Source organism: Psittacula echo (assembly GCF_963264785.1).
Source record: "Psittacula echo genome assembly, chromosome: 3".
Lineage (NCBI taxonomy): Eukaryota > Metazoa > Chordata > Aves > Psittaciformes > Psittacidae > Psittacula > Psittacula echo.
The window spans coordinates 71,854,542-71,871,645 of record NC_137736.1 but is presented as its reverse complement, the minus strand read 5'-3'; the positions used below and the strand labels follow the sequence as shown (position 1 = coordinate 71,871,645).

General features: G+C 43.6%; 1 protein-coding gene across 1 annotated transcript in view; it reads left to right on the top strand.

Moving 5' to 3' along the window:
* Positions 1 to 8,465: 8,465 nt before the first annotated feature.
* Positions 8,466 to 17,104, top strand: part of PCCA (propionyl-CoA carboxylase subunit alpha) — a gene marked incomplete at both ends in the record, with an annotated part of 276,300 nt that continues 267,661 nt past the window's right edge. Inside the window, 2 exons of the mRNA XM_080612857.1 lie at positions 8,466 to 8,528; positions 15,882 to 15,959. Coding sequence (XP_080468983.1) covers positions 8,466 to 8,528; positions 15,882 to 15,959 — 141 coding nt within the window. The remainder of the gene's footprint in view (positions 8,529 to 15,881; positions 15,960 to 17,104) is intronic.

Genomic DNA, 17,104 nt, shown 5'->3' with positions numbered 1-17,104 from the left:
ACAATGGACACTCCTAAGTGCTGAACAGGAGCTGAGGTCAGGACATCAACCAACTCTGTCCCAGCAGTGAGGAGATGATTCCTGACTCCACTATAACACTGCTGCTAAGCAGAGAATGGGCAGAAGCAGTGGGAGGTGCTGCTCTGAAAGGGATTTGAAGAACTAATGGTGTCACAGAAAACTCAGGGTCTCTTCCTTCCCCCACTGCAGCATCTGGATGAGATGAACTCTCACTGGTGCCCACTCTCCAAGGTGCAGCTGAAGGGACAGTGTCTGGCTCAACATGGGCTTGCTGAGATCCTTACAGGAAAAAATAAAAAAAGAAGGAGGAGAAATTGGGAAAGGCAGTAAAACCATCCCAGAGCTGTGACATGAGAAGGAAAGGAGGTAACCTATCAGCTCACAGGGCAGTAGTGACCACGTGTGGATGTTTCCCAGGGAATAAGAAAGATACTGCCTTCCAATCTTCCTTCAGCCCTAACAGAAGCTGATCCATCACACATAAACCTTTCTGAAATAGGTAGCTCCTAGCAAGAACAAGGTGAATGGGAAGAGAATGTGCCTGTCTCCAAAAAACCACTGTGGCTCCTCCTGAAGTGCTGCAGAAACAAAATTCACCAGGCAGGCATGTTTGTTGCATAATGTTTCATCAGCACATTTGTAGTGATCTCCTTTGGCACATCTGAGAATAGCTGTCAGAAACACTGGAATTAGCAGCGGTGGCTGGGCAATGCCACCTTCCTCAGATCTCTTTCATCTCCCTCTCTTTCCCAGCCATTCCTTGCAGGACTTTCCTTTCTCCTACAATCCCCACAGCCTGTCAGAGAGGAGGAATTACGAGGCTGGTCCATGAAGGAAGGTGAGCTGAAGATGACCGCAACACAGATAGAGCAGCACCCTTGCTGTTAAGGCATAGTCCCACCATTACTGGGCAAGTCTCACCGATAGTCCAGCAATCTTCAGACAAAAGCAAGGTAAGAAGTCAGGTTTGAGCTCAATACAGGAAATCCAAACAATTCAGGAGCAGTGGAGAATGGGCTTGGACATAAGCATACCTATAATGCAGCTTGGACAGGTAAATGGGCTGAAATGAGGCCCCTGAGCATGGAGAGAGGGTGTGGGTTGGGATCCCAAGTGAGTCTGGTCAGGGCAATTAGGGCTTATTAGTGCACTTAGAGCACAGCATAGCACAGCCTTCCTTCCCATCATGGTGTGACCTCACACCCCACAAGCCCCTGGGTTTTGAGGTGTATTTGCTGTGAAAAGCTGATTTTGGCCAATACAACTGGTTTCCAGGAGTGTTCCTCAGATATGTAGCCTGGCCAGCTAGTGAAGTATTGAAGCCCCTCTCAGACTGGCTTACAGTCTGTCCAAAATTTACTTCACCTGGTACTCTGGTTGCCCTGCACTATGAGTGCTGACAGGGCAATGTGCTGGCAATGGATGGGGTTTCGGTGATTAAGGCTTCAGGAGGGGAGTAATGAAAAATAGAGTGAGTCTTCAGAGGTCTCACCCAAGAGCCAAGGGTGGCCACAACCCAGGTAAGACAGTCCCACAGCAGCCCAGTGGGATGGTGAGAGCAACAGGTCTCATTGACAGTCTGGCCATCACTATGCAGAGACAAGGTCAAGAGCTGGGTCCAAGGTCAATCCAGAAACTCTGAACAATAATTCAGGAACAGCCAGCTCAGATCAGGCCTGATGGCCTAGACCTGAGCTGAAATGTGGCCCATGGGCTGATGATGTGGATGCGGTGAGACTGACAAGGACAATTAGGGCCCTGAAGCCCAACAAAGCCTTCCTCAGTCACCTCTCTGGGTCATGGATTGAATGAATAACAACTCTGTTTCCCTCCCAGACACAGAAAGAGAAAGCAAGCGCTTTCTCTTTCTGTGGTGAGCTCTTCCCTCAGTGTTTAACATCTTACTCGTGCTCAGGGGCTCCTGAAATCAATGCCTCAAGAGCTGGTCTTTGTTAACTCCACCACTCTTTGAATTACCAAAATCCAGTGCTTTCTAGCACCATATGGTGAATGCATTGTCCTCCCTTGTCATCACTGGATCCAATGAGGAATATGAAACCATGGTCATTGAGAAATTGATACCAGAGCAAAGCTGTAAAGACTTAGGAGGCTTAAATAGCCTTGACAGGCAAATGAGGACCAGTCAGGGGTATCCTCATGGTTGGTATGAGGATTATCACCTATGTGTCGTATGTCATGCCACATACAGAAGATACGGATCATTCTGAGTGAAATGGGATGGAATAAATTGCACAACTGAGACCCGTTTGTATCAGACAGCTGTGACTAAATGAATGTGCTGCTTGACCTTGAGATTCATCCTTCTTGAACTCCTTTCCACAAATTTGAAATTCCCATTGCTTCCAGCAGAAACCAAGGGAGACAGGTAAGATAATACGTCTTTGTTGTTACAGCAAGATAAGATGTGACCACCAAATTGTTTCTCTTGCCAATTCTGTGTGTCACCGTCAGCAACAGATCTGAGCAAACAGTTTTTCTCAGGTCTGTTCCCTTTTCCTCCCTCAGTGTTTCATTTCCATCTCTGTACTCTGGGGGGTGGTTGCTCTACGCACCCAAGAAGAAAGCTTCCTTTCCTCTCGATCAAACCAACTTGCCTCTCTCTGCTCCAAGCTTTCACGGTATGGCTGAAATCCAAACAAACGATTTAGCCCTGCTGAATTTATTGTCTCTTCTAAGGAGTTCCATAATCTCCTTTAGCTTGTCCATGCCCAGGAGTAGCAAATTCTAAAAGCAATCTTAAATTTAAATGTACCATTCTATTTACTGGGCAGTGAACCTTCAGGCAATAAATACTACAGCAGGAGCTCACCAAGACTATGTTAGGGCTCGACAGCCCAGCCAGCCATTGCACAAATCTTTGTTAGTCCTGACAACATGTTGGGTTTTTTTAATCAAAGGAATTACAAATTTGCTTTTAATCTTCAGAGTTACTCTTGATGCCTTAGAAAGGATCCAAAGCTGTTTAAAACTGTAATCACATTGCAAGCAGGCAGTAAATTTCAAACTACTACTCAAGCTCATTGTTGCTCCGTATGAACAATGCCACAGAGGAGAGGCTCAACAAAATTTTTGTCCATGTACTGGAGTTCTTTAATGCATTTCAGACACCGCAAGTGCTCAGGACCTCCCTGATTTTGGAAGTCACCTCCCTGGTTCCAAGACAGATGACCCTTCAGTCATGTAGAAACTTTGAAGGTATTATACAGGTGCTGAGCAGCAATGCTAGTTGTCATGGGATTGTGCCAACTCCCTCTTGGTCCTACAAGTGTGACAACTCCAGGAGTTCATCAGCAAGGCTCCAAGCCAAAGCTAACTTGTGTGCAATGGGGTGAACAACAGCATGAGTTTATATTTGCTCAGACCTGTGGAGCCATCAAGCTTACCTGGTTCTGTAACACCCTTGTCCTCAAGGCTCTTGAGAAGGAAGTAAGACCTTTATATTGGTGCAATCTGAGTCCTCTTTTAGTATTTCTTTAGGCAGGCTACACTGGAATTTATTTTGGGGTTCTTTTTTCACTCCCTCTGTGAATTTCATGTTCCCATCCTTTTCCTCCCTGCAGAACTCTCTCCGGTTGTCTGGATCTCTGCCAGTTTGATGCAGTCCTGCAGAACTCTTCAGCCCATGAAATCACAGGAAAAGCACAATTCCCACAGAGGCATCAGTCCATGGTGTCAAAGCAGTTGTGATTCCTGTGCTAATCGCATAAGAAATTTCATTAAGCAGTATCACGTCAACACATTCAAGTGTGATGCATTCCCACAATGTGCATGTGCCCTCCTTGTTAACTACTGCCACTTAGGGCTGACATCTCACAGGCTGTTTGAAATGCTCTACAAGTCGTTCTGCTTCCCAGCCTTCTGCCCTCCCTGCCGCAGACAGTCTGCATACTCCAGCTAGCTCAGGGGCAGACAGTGCTTAACTCGTAGTTTTTATAACCTGCTTCTGTCAACAGGCTTTTAACATCCTCAGGTTGTGAAAAAGTTGAAAGTTGTCTCTGACCAAAATAATGAGACTAGAGGAAGCCAGAGATGGTCCCCAAGACAAAGGGACTCTTGGTCTGCTAATGTGGGACTCCTGCATGTTTCCCCAGTCAGACCTAGGTTGCAGTGAGCAACTTTGCCAGGGGTGTTGGGACACTGAGTGCATCAACAGACCTTAATGGCTTCCACCCACATCCTCTGCCCATGCCCAGGGATGTCCATTTAAACTCAAGCCTGAGTTTAAATCACCCATGAAGCTGTGTGGTGGTGGGTGTAGGTTCAGAGACTTTTTATCAGGAGGCCACAAATGCTGGAGGGGTTTCAAGTTATCCTAAAGGTCATTTGGTGAGAGGAATCAGGATCCAGTATCCCTGGTGGAGCCTGTGTGGCTGGGCAGTGGTGAAATCAAGGTATTTCAGAGCAGGCATCCTCAGGATGCGGATCAATGTATCCATGGTGCCAGGGGCTCAGGATGTCCCTGAGCAGCCTAGGAAGTTGGGGAGCACTGGAGGCTGGTGGTCAGAGGGGCTGAGGTTGCACCAATGAGAAACCACAGAAACCTGGGGATTTCAAGCCCTCCCTGAGCAGCCACAGCAGCCTGAATGATCCAGGCTGTCCCAAAGCAGCCTCAAAGGCTGTGTGGTTGCAAAGGGTCAGGTTGTCCCTGGGAGTCAAGGGGATTACAATGGCCCAGAGCAAGCCAACCTGGCTTGGTGATTAAACCATGCTTGAAACCAGGTAGAGGATGATTTCAAGCCCTGCTTAAGAATGAGCTGGGGTGCTTGGGTTGTTCTGGAGGCCAGAGAGGCTCAGGACTTTTCTGAGGAGATCTGATGGCTGGGGAAGATGAATGATGCTGACTAGGAGGTTCATGGTTCTAGAGAAATAGAGGACATATGGCATGTATGGGCTTCAAATTGCCCTTGAGGCCAAGAGGCCAAGATGAAGTGTGTGTGTGTATGAGGTAGGGTCACCTCTGATGAGCTTTAGAAGGGAAATGGTGTTCCTGCCACCCCCAAGGAGCCCCAACAAGCCCCAAATCCTGGGCAGCTGGGTGTGGGGTTGAAATCAAGATGATCCTGAGGAGTAGGGAGCTGGTAGCTTGGGCTCCATTTTGGCTTCCAAGTGTTTGTGACTGGGCTTTGTGGCTTCCCTGGGGGGTTCAGTAACCCCCTGGCCTCCAACTCTTGACTCTCCTGGGTGAATCTGGCATGAAGGATTTTTCCTTCTTCAAGATTTTTCTGTAGATGCTTAGCAGAGACATGTATGGAGATATTGACTTGGCTGACTTTAAGGCTGAATTTCTGTCTCTCCCAGCACGTTGAGCAGAATGCTGATAGAAGCAAAGGCTGTTTACAGAATATATAACAGATACTTCAAAGAGTTTTCCTGGCTTTGAGTTCTTCAGTCACAGGCTTTTGTGCATAATGCATTTCATGTTCTACAAACCTGATACAATATATTCCTTATCAGATAATTCAGAAGGATTACAATTACACCAGTTTGCTCCCTAGGTTACATCTTAAAAGTTAGGTGTTGATACAACAACTGCCTAAATTCCTGTGTAAATTTGGATTTATATTAGAACACACAGATAACTTTCTGCTGCAAAGAAGGGCTCGAGGAGATTTTCAGCATTGAAAGCTATAGTTCCCCAGGATCTCTTCAAAATAACGAAAAAATAAGTTGCCCTGTATTCCAGTCTCTTATAAACCTGCTTAACTTTGTGTTTGTTAATAGCTTTAGTAATTGAGATAGAAGCTTATATGGACAGCTACAGCATTACAAATGTGCTTACAGACATGCCAAACTGGGGTCTTTGTTTTTATCCAAACTTGTATATCCTTTAATTATTCTAGACACTTTATATTTGCAATTTAATTTTTGTATATCTACAACTTCTTTACCAGTGGTGATATATGTTAACCTCTCTTTGTTTTGTTTTTTTTTTTTTTTCAATGTTCAATATTAATTGTGCGTAAACTTGATCCATCAGATATCTTCCTTTTCTTAGAGAAATAAAACTTTATATTTTGTGTGTAGTACCCAGTTCAATATAGAATAAGCAAAAAGAATGGTACTAAAATCTGTCAGTCAAAATATAAGCAGAAGACTTCATGTACAAATGAAAAAGAGATTAGTTTGCTTGAGGTTTTTTTCCCAGACCCTTCCATATGTGAGGAGCCTTAGCTTCACTTGGAAACGGGCTTGCACTAAACCATTTCTCACTGTATCAAGCTCTTCATGCACCCAGCAGGCTGCGAAGTTTCTCTTTGCTGCGGTGTCTCTGTGTAATCCCAGTCAGTTTCCCTTTGCAGCTGTGGGGGGTCTCCTTTGATGTGCCTCTGTAGGTGGCTGCCATCTCTCAACCGGGGCCTGCAAACAGAATCTTGTCTGTAGAGGAAAAGAAAACACCCTGGTGATGCCATGTGACTGTTTGCTTTATGCATGCAGGAGGAACTGACGTCAAGTGCCTCAGGATATTGTTCTAATCCAATAACATGATGTTGTGGTGTGTATCTCTGTGCATCTAATATATCTAACGCAGAGCCTGCGGTGAAGGACAATGTGGTCTGTACCTCCCTTTGCTCTTGGTCTCTTTTTACTTTCAAGACTCTCCATGTGTACTGAAAAAAAATACCTGATGTCTGCTTGCGACTATCAATTGCAAAGAACAGTTTTCTTGCATTGCTCCCATCTGTGCAGTTGTAGGCACTGTTAATACAGCAGCGTTAACACAGAGCAAATGCATAAACATGCAACAGAGGCAACCCAATCTGGATTTTATTTTTGTTACTCACTTGGGAGGAAAGGGAGAGAAGTCTTTTCACATACCTTCAGCATGCAGCAGAGATGAGCCCAGTGTTCTCCTTTCTGTCACAGCTTTTGCCTCTTTGCACTTTGAACATAAATACTGACACAGAAAGTTTAAAAAGTGATGTTAAACCCAGTAAAACTAGGCCAAAAATTTCAATATAATGTTTAAATGCAAGTAGGAACTTGTGTTCCACTGAGGGGACCAGGCAGCTAGAGTCCTACAAAAATCCCCATGTCTGGGTGAACCCCATTGATCAGCAGTTTTTCTCTTCCTCCAGGGCCTCCCTAAGGCATGCCAGCTGTTCTGGGACATCCTGGCTCTCCCTGCAGGATGTGAATGCCTGTGGAGCCTGAGAGGATTTACTGAGGACTATAAAGGTATGGGATAAAAATGTAAGGGTTGATGTAGTGTGTGAGTTGAGGGAGTGATGTGCTCTGATAAAAACTCTCTAACAATGGTTACTGCAGTTACACAATCATTTGACTGTATAGGAAAAGTCCTCTTACCCTGCTTGAGGACCAAGCTTGTGTCTAAAGCCTGAGGGATACATTCCTAATATAACGATGTGTATTGCACATACACGTTTTCCCTATGGATGTCGGGGTTTTTTTTTGTTTTTGTTTTTTTTTTTTTTTTTTTTTTTCTGTCTTCTAGCTGTATTGGGATTTTGTGGCCAAAGCATGTCTTGAATGAATTGCAAAATTGCAATCTCTCTACAACATAGTTCCTTTCATTAGCTAAGAATAATTGTCTTTAAGCTTCACAAACCATAGCTTTTCTCTGCTACTGTAATGAGGATAAAGAGTTAAAGAGTAGGTTCAGGTTCACTCTCCTTTCCCACATTACCACTGTTCTAGTAACACTATCTGAAGAAAAACCAGTTGTTCCTTTGCCTTGTGAACACTGATTTAAACACCTTGGAGCACATCTTTTCTATGCTTCAGTGTTGTGGGCAGCTTTATGCTTTTTGCATCACAACAAAACACGGAGATGGTTACAAGTGATGCTTCTTATAAATTCTCCTCACAGCAAAACAGTCAGCATTTCCAGGGATGACGAGTGACGTGACGATTGACACCGCTCTGTAATCTCCATCAGCTGAGATGCAGGATAACTCCAGCAGTGAACCCAAGCCCAGCTGCACAGCTCATTTCGTAACAGGCTGACTCAAAGTATCATGCACAAGGGAGCTGAGCAGTAATTCCGCAGATGTTCGGAAATCGAGGATTAGCCGGGTCCCTCTCCTGCCCCTCCTCATGCCAACCCCGCTTGCGTTTCATAGCGGAGCCTGGGTCTGGTCTGCTGACACAGCCAGGCTTTCCAGAGAAAATCTCAGGGCTTTCCAGGGAAAGCCTCAGGGCTTCCCAGGGAAACCCGGTGGGTGAATGGATCCTTTCTCTCCACACCGGTGTGATTGTGCTGTTGACACACACAAGAGCACGGCCTGCTGCAGGCCGCGGCGCAGACCCCGCTACCCGGCACGCAGCCCCGCGCACGCATGGCAGGCAGCTGCCGCTACCCGCAGGCGGCGGCCAGGCCCTCCCCGCCCCCGACAGGCGGCCGCTCGGATTGGCTGCGGGCGGCCCGGCCCTGCGCCGCAGAGGGTGAAAGGGCGGTGACAGACATGGCGGCGGCGCTGCGCTGGGGGGCTGCAGGCGGTTGTCGGGGGCTGTGGACGTTGCTCAGGGTGAGACCCGCGTTGGCGCTGGGTGGACCTACCAAAGAGGGCTGGGAGTGTGGCTTCGTTCCCCATCCCCTGCTCGGCGCTGAGCTGCGGGGCCGCTCGCCGTGGTGGTTGAGGTGCTCCTGTATGAAGGGCTGGCCGGGTCACCCCTTCTCTCATGGGGAGCTGCGGCGGGGAGCGCCGGGAGGGTGTTGTCCCCCGTGTGTGGGGCCTGGGGGTGCTGTCCTTCCTGGGGTCGCGAAGCGGTTGGGGCTGTCGGGGGTGCCCTCGTCTGGTGAGGGGCCGCCGGGGAGTGTGTGTGCGGCGGCGGTGACAGGCTGCAGGGGGTAAGGGGAAAGGAGAGGGTTCTGCTGCCCCTCTAGCTCCTGAAGGGCCGCTGCTGGCTTGGGCACCCCGGGCCAGCGGCTGGGGCGGGCGGCGGGGACCCGGCTGTGTCCCCGGAGGCGGTAATAGTCGGGAAACTGCGAAATCTGGGTCCTGGGCTCGGTTGCCGAGGGCTCGCAGTATGCCAGAGCCTGTTCTTGGTGTATCCCATCTCTGTGTTGTTAGAATTGCTGCTTTTTTTCCCCCCCTGTTTTTCCTTTTCTTAATTTTCTGCTGCTGGGCACAGGGTCATGGCTGCTTCCAATTTACATCTGTCCTCTTCCTCTGTTAAACGTGAGCTTATAAAAACCTCACGGTAGAGTGTGGTTTTGTACCATTCGTAGTGGTAAAATACCCGCTCATAAGAAAAAGCTGCTGCTTTGTGGACTGTGTTGTATCTTCCCCCTTCCCTTTACCCCAGATACTCATGGATCTTTCAGCTGCCACTTAAAGCTTTGCTGTGGTTTTTTATTCTTCGTACTCTTCGTGAAAATGTAAAAAACTGGCTGCAGAACTATACTAATGTTTTTATTTGCTGTCGGCTGTAAATTTCTAGAAAGCCTTATTCCTTAAGTGGAGTAACTTCATTGAGGCAGCTGCTATGTCTTTTACAGGTTGTGTTAAATGAAAGAGATTATTTAGGGTCAGAACAAACAGCATTAGCACATACTGTTGTGTAACAGTTGAATGACACTGCAGGTAGTTTGTACATGGAAAAGTGGTGCAAAATAATGTAATCATTTACAGTAGGAAGAACTTATACTCCCCTCTCCCCCATCCCTAACCCCACAAAGGAAAATGTGTGTGGAGGCCTGAGAGTTCTGGTGGAGAAGGGCAACACATAGAAAATGTTCTGTGTACCCCTGAGGGTGTGGGATAGGTTTCTTCCTAAAAATGTAGCCACATAGCAATACTGTAAAGAACTCTTTACGTATCCTTAGGGATCACACAAAATACATGGTGCATTCTGAGAAGGGATTAAAGAGTTAAAAAGGATGTGCTTTACTGAAGTATTTTTCCTTAGGAAATATGTGTAGCAAACCTGTTTTGTTGTGAAGGTGTACTCCAGAGAAGCTTCTTGAAAAGTGAAGAAAAAGAAATTAGGTTGGAGACAGTGATTTGGAATTAGCAGAGGGCTTGTGCTGTTTAAGGACTTTATTTTTGGTAGCCATATACATGTGTGTGTGTGTACAGATGTGGAAGACTTATGTTCTTTGCATTAAATAGTGCCAAGATTGATGTCAGTCCTTTTGAGCCTTCCTGGGAAAGGCCTACTTTGTCTCCTTTCTAACATCTCAAGGGTGGTGCAGTGATTTGGCTGCATCAGTGTAAACAGTATGGAAATGGTACATTAGTGACACCTTTGTAAAATAAAATGCCTTTATAGGTACCAAATAGCCCTTGTGACTTAATTGAAGTAATTTCTATCCCTTAATACTGGTGTATGAAAGTCACCTTCAAGACATAAGTATATTGGAAAACATTTAAAAAATAGCATGAGGATTACTTTCATAGTTTCTTTTATATTTTGCTGACATAGGTGAATAATATAATTGATGTCTTAAAACTTTAATATGCTTGGAAGCCTGACATTCTTTTGCAAGGGCCGGTACCTCATAAATTGTCCTTAACTTCTATTGCCCCTCTCATGTGGGGATCAATAAATGACATGAGAAAAGACAGTGCAAAAACATTGAGCTGGTATTCAACTAATTTTTGTCTTTATAATCTGATGCCCAGCACTTCTGTTTAGCTTTATGCAGAACTGGTCCTGTTTAGAATATAGCTAAAATTTCTGAATGCTTTGCATTTTTTGAGCTGGGAAGAAATCTGATGTTGAAAGAAGGCTGTAGGTACAGAATGAGGCTTTTGATAATTCAGTCTTGAAATGTGTCCAAGAGAGCTGTGAGACTGCTTAAAATAATGTAGAAAAAAAAAAAGAGCGATAAATATTATCCCTTGTGAGATCAAGAATACTGATGATCAGTGTAGATCAGTTTTCTAAGCAGTGAACTAAATGTATGGAAAGTTTCTCAGCCGTCTAAGCTCTTTAAGTTGTTGCCTATGCACCCACCATTTTTTAGTCATGGAATCTATCTGTACAATGGGAGCTCCTTGCTTTCTTCTGTGACATTTTTCACATGCTGTTATTCCAGGGAAAAGATTTTCCTATTGTTTAAGAGCCCAAAAGCACTAGGCTGATGGGATAGCAAGATTGGTATCATCCGCAATTAGGGTAGGGAGTTAAAATGGTCACTGCTCTGAGGACACGAATGTAACCATTCTGGAGTTTCTAGTATGTGAACTACAGATTTGAGTACCAACAAACAGTCTTAAAGTATACCACAAATAGATATTTTTGATGTTCTCTTTGCTCTCAGGAGCAGCTGTTTGGATTCTACCTTCAATTTGGTGCAACTTCAAAATCAAAACAAGTATTTTAACTGATTACTTTCCAGAATCTGGTCAGAACTAATAGCATCAGCAGATGCTTACCAAATCTCTTCCACTATTTGTTCCACAACTACACACTTGAACTGCCTGTCTTGGGCAGATTTGATTGGCTGGAGCATCTCCCATATGAAGAAGTTGGGGCTGTTCATCTTGGACAAGACAAGGCTGTGTGGAGACTTCATAGCAGCCTTGCAGTATCTGAAGGGGGCCTATAGGCCCCTTAGGGACTGTAGTGATAGGATGAGGGTTAATGGGTTTAAACCTAAACAGGGGAAGTTCAGGTTAGATACAAGGAAGAAGTTTTTTACTGAGAGGGTTGTGAGGCACTGAAACAGGCTGCCCAAAGAAGTGGTAAAATGCTCCCATCCCTGAAATTCGGTGTTCAAGGCCAGGTTGGACGGAGCCTTGACAGACATTGTCTGGTGTGAGGCATCCCTGCCCATGGCAGGGGAGGTTGGAACTAGATGACCTTAAGGTCCTTTCCAACCCTAACTATTTTACGATTCTGCAGGCAAAGCATGCTGTGCCATCTGTGGGCAAGTCTTCATTCTGGAAGAAAAAGTTAAAAGTTCATTAAAGTTTACATTGAGTAAAACAATTTTAGTTTTGTTCTGAAACACTTAGTACATTTTCATTTTCTTATTTTGTCTGTCCCATGCTTGCATTGGTGGTTCCTGCGTGATTATTTCAGTGCTGTGATTTATTTCACAGGTGCTAGCTTTACTGGAGCTGTTTAAGCTCCTGCATGAGAAACAGTTCCTGCTTTCTGCAGCTGGTAGGTCTTGATTGTAGGCTGTTCCTCTTGAGCTCGTGCCTCCATCCAACTTGTGCCAGCACTGCTGCTTGAATATCTAAGTGGATATGGACTGAAATCTGGCTGAGGACACATTTTTCCCACTCCTTGTGAGTATTGCCTCAGCTGGATATATTCCCTGGTCCAGTTCACTGTGCGGCTATACAGACTTTTGGGACTGGCATGAAGGAAAAGGTACTTAAGTGTAGGAATGGTCTAGTTTTTAAAAAAAGTAGCCTTAGGTGGATGAGTGTTTCATTACTTGTATTTTTTTGTATTGTGTTGGCAATTATGAAAAACAGATTTATTTTTTCTTCTTCTTAGAATTACCAGTGTTTCTCAAACCTGGTAAGAGTGAAAGAATGGTTATTTACAGTGCAGTGTACCTTGCAGAACCTTGTACTACATTTTTGTTTGCAGTTAAAAGAGGTAGAACTTATGGCTAGTAGAAAGGATGCTATTCTAGCTGTTACTACTGGGCATTGCTTACTGTAATTTCTAGTAATGCTAAAATATACATTCCTTCCCATATTAGACTTCTTAAAGCAAATGTTTCCTACCCATGATCTAGAACTCTGCATCTCTGTTTCAACACCAAGACCTCTTTCTGCCAGTAAAGCCCAGTATCAGTGAGTTATTTACAAGATGACCAGTATGATAGGGAAATTTCTTTCCTTGATGAAGGTCATATAAACTTTTGAACACACACATGTGAACTGTCTCTAAACAGCAGGTTAATTTTCTGTGTTGCTGTTGTATATTCAGTGTCTCTAAACCACCTAAAGAGGTTTCCTAGGGCCCTGGAGGCAGGTTCTCTGCTAGACCTCAAAGAGGTGGTGTGCGATGGGGGTATTCTTCTATAAATTAGTTTGTTTTACATGAACTTATAAAATAGCTGTTACAGCTATTCAGGTTTGAGCTCAGTTTGGCTATTGTGAAATTAATAGATAAAACAGGATGCTTTTCCAGAATTCAGTACTAATGCTAACATGTGTTTTGAGGATTAAGCAGAAGTGGAAAACTCCAAGCCAAACTGGAAAGTCTGGGGTTGAGCTCTTATAAATGGGTAGTCTGTGTTCTTGGGCTTTCATGAGTCAAAAGCTTTGTCAAATTGAAGTAACAAGTCATGACAAAAATAGATTATACCTGGTGACTCTGCTGCCTTCTCCTAGTTTTGCAAAATACAAAAAAAAGTCACTAGATCAAGCTGAGCTCTCTGGGCTCTGTTCTAGGGAAATTTTTATGTAAGGTGTAATACCTAAAGCATGTGTGGTTTTGGGGCAGCAGCCAATTAAGAATGTATCTTGAGAGTTAGATTGGCTTGGCCAAGTTGATGATTTGGGAATTCTTTGGAGGTTTTGGTGTAGCTTTTAATGAACCTACCTGTAGCAGGAGCTTGGAAGCCCAGGGGTAGGTGACACCTGAGTGGCTGTTGGTTTGGAGATGGCAATTTAGCAGTGTTCCTATAGCCCTAGCTGTGCATTATTTACAAAATGTCCATTTATTTTTAAGTACTTATTTGATTGCTTATAGTGGCTAAGAGCATAGCTCTAAAGAAACTTTTTTTTGAGGTAGTTTCTAGATTAAGCAAGCTCTTAAACCTTAGTGTATATTGGTGCAGATACATACAAACCCCCACAAGCTCTTCTTTTCAAAACTGTGAATTAGAGTTGGAATTTCACATTGAAATTGAGCAATATGCTTGATTTGTTTTAGGAAATTGCCCCACATGTATTCAATTCAGGCCTGAACCTGGCTTTCTAAGTGATTCTAGTGTGTGTGAGGGGGTAGTTAAGTTTTCAAACACAGATGCATAATTAGGTTAGGCTATTACAAGATTTTTATGTGAAATCTGTAGTGTAAAAACAGAACTGAGCGTGGCTTAATGCTTTTACAGTTGGTTTTTTTTTTTTTTTTGGTTTTTTTTTTTAATTGCTTGGTAACTTTATTCTTTCTGTATAAAAAGATTGAACAGAGCTTTTTTTTTCAAGACAGCACATGGCTAAAATTCTGAAACTTAATGCTAACTAATTTTCCCATCATAGCCTTTCATTCCAGTCTCCATCTGTGGCATTACTTTTCTGGTTTCCCATAGGCCTTCAAAGCTAGCTTTGTATGAAAGTTGTGTATGAGGAAGTTCAGAAGCTTTCCTTCCTTCCCCCCCCCATCTGCAGTATTTAGATTAGCCCCACTGACCCTTAACAAATACTTTCTTCCACGAGGAATATTAACTTGGTGTAGGGTTTTTTGGGTGTTCTGTATGACCTTCTTCAGATGATTTGTGGTCCCACAAGCACTTCTGTTGGTAGTGTTTGAGTGGAACCCAATCTGCTAACTGCATGTACTCTGAAGTAGGAGAGTATGCTCTGCTGCTTCTGCTATAGTTATCCTTACTCTTTTGCGGATGTCCTGTCCCTCGCAGTGTCAAGGCCAGGTTGCATGGGCTTTGAGCAACCTGGTCTAGTGGAAGGTGTTGCTGCCCATGGCAGGGGGGTTGGAACCATACAGTTTTTAAGGTTTCTTCCAACCCAGACCATTTTGATTCCCTCTGATAGGATCTAGATTGCAATACAGTCACTGAAGGTGTTACAGTCCTTCTGTAAATATTGGATAAGACCAGCTGGTAGATGTGGTCGCAGCTGGCAGAATTTTGTACTTTATCTTCCCTCTTTAATGCCTGAAACAGCTTATGCTGTCACATCTTGGATGAAGAATACACTGCTGCAAAAGAAACCTATGGTGATTTTGATTCTAGCATGTATATATATTTAATTTTTTTTTTTTTTCTCCAAAGAGCCTTTGAGCCTTTACTTTCTACTGCTTAGATTTCTGCAGCTTCTGAAAACAGTTCTTTTAGACAGAATTGACAGGTCCTGGTTTCTGGCAGTTGCCACTCACTGGTGTTTTGTGCTTCCTACTAGACAGTATTCAGTATTAAGGCTTATTACAGTCTTTAATTCCAACTGGGCAGGCAAGTAGTTCTCTCAGGGCTGTCTGCATTGGTGCAACTTTGGTGGGGGATCACTTATGTGTGTGATTGTTTTTTGTTTATGGTTAACTGATATTATGTTGTCAAATTAACTTGCTTGAGAAGTACCTGTCTCAATCTCCTTCTGGATAAACTTGCAGATCTGTTGTATCATCCATTGAAATAGCACACGTATTTTGCTTTTTCCTGCCATATAATAAATTGTTAGGCTATAAGAGCTGTCTTTGTGGAAGCTGGCTCAGAGAAAAGTCTCAGAGGAGGAGAAAAAGGCCTGTCTTCCTTAGACCACTGTCAGGGGTTGTGGAAGAGAAGGCTAGGAGCTAAACTAGCATCTCAAGTCTGTTCTGCTTTGCTTGGTGTACTGGCCCAGTCCATTACCTGCTCTATTCCCAGCAGCTCCCTACCAGCAAAGGCTTCTCCCTGTCCCCAGTGTGTACACTCGTGCACATGTGCTTTTTTGAAAACTACTTACTAGGTATTTCTTGGAACAAGAAGGAAAGAAGATGATACAGTGGAGGGCTTATTAAGAAATCATATCTGAGCTCATGACTGTCTGTCTAGAGCTTCTGAATCGTTTCTAGTTCCTCTTTGTTGGATGTGTGCTTGGGGGAGGACAGATCTGTAAGTTTTCATCTACTTTGTGGGGGAATGAAAGGATATGGAAGAGTTTCCTCAAGATGTCAGTATATGAACTGTTCTTATCTTACTGTAATACTGTAGCAGAGAAAAACCTTTAACTCCCTCTTTTCTTCTGTAGTGCGAAACACTGTGTTCAAAATGGTGTCTTATAACTTCGCGTAAACTGTATTCATCTGTGTATGACCCAAATGAAAAGGTAAGTAGTATAGTGCATGATTTTAACATTTTATTGTATCACTGATATTTGGCTTTTAAAGCTGTCTTCTCCTCTCTGCTGCTACTAACAGTGGTAGTTCTCCCAGTATAACCTATGTACAGTCACTGTCTTAATAGCATGTTTGCATATTTTTCTTTTTTTTTTTTTTTTTTTTTAAGGAAAAAAGAAGTTGTTTTTGGAATATACTTGTCAAGATTGGATACTTCAATTGCATACCTTTTAAAAGGTTGGATAAGTGGTTCTGAGATTGGGGAAGTTACACACTGGCCTGAACATGTTATAATTATGAAACTACTATTAATATTTTGCATGGTGTGGGAGGTATAAGCCTGTTAAAACACCCAGGAGCAAGACTAGCCAACAGCTTTTCCTATAAAAAAAAGTACGCAATAGTGGCAGAACTGTTAGAGCTTTCATAAAGATTGGCCTTTAAGGCCTGCAGAGAATAGTAAATACTCATCTTGGGACTTGGGCAATGACAATCTCAGTTTAGTTACGAGCCAAGAAAAACTTTTTGTGTGGGAGATTTCTTGATATTACCTCTAAAGCAACACATTGGGAAAAATAACGTACCTGAAGGTACACTAAGATGGAAAAGTGAGAATGCTGGCAGTTCAGGACTGATAGGCTTGCCCTCATAGCAGTGTAGAAGCAATTAACCTGGAGTGAAACAGTATTAGAAAATAGGGGAAAATAGCATGTATTTAGAACTGTGGCTTGAAAAGAAGTATTCTAAAGAAATTTGAATCCTTAAGATCCTTCCTTAATCAAGGTCCCCTTCCTTTTCTAAGCGCATAGTTATGCTTGGACAACATAATTGGGTATTTAGTTTCTCTTAACTAGGAGCTATATAATTTCAACTAGTGGCTACTGCAGATAATTTAAGCTCTTCTGCTTTTTCCATTCACTGTCCCTTCCGCTGTCTTCATAAAGACAGCCTTTGATATGAGACCTTTTAAAGCTAATTAGTCAAAATGATACAAGTAATGCTGCATCTTACTTCAAAGCAGCGTGTGGGTTTTTATGTGCTGGACTTGAGACTTGTCTTTAATAGCAGGAGCAAGAGTCCGGTCTCTTACTGTTAGTGTCTTTATTGCAGAATAAGAAAATTAAAACTAATGTAA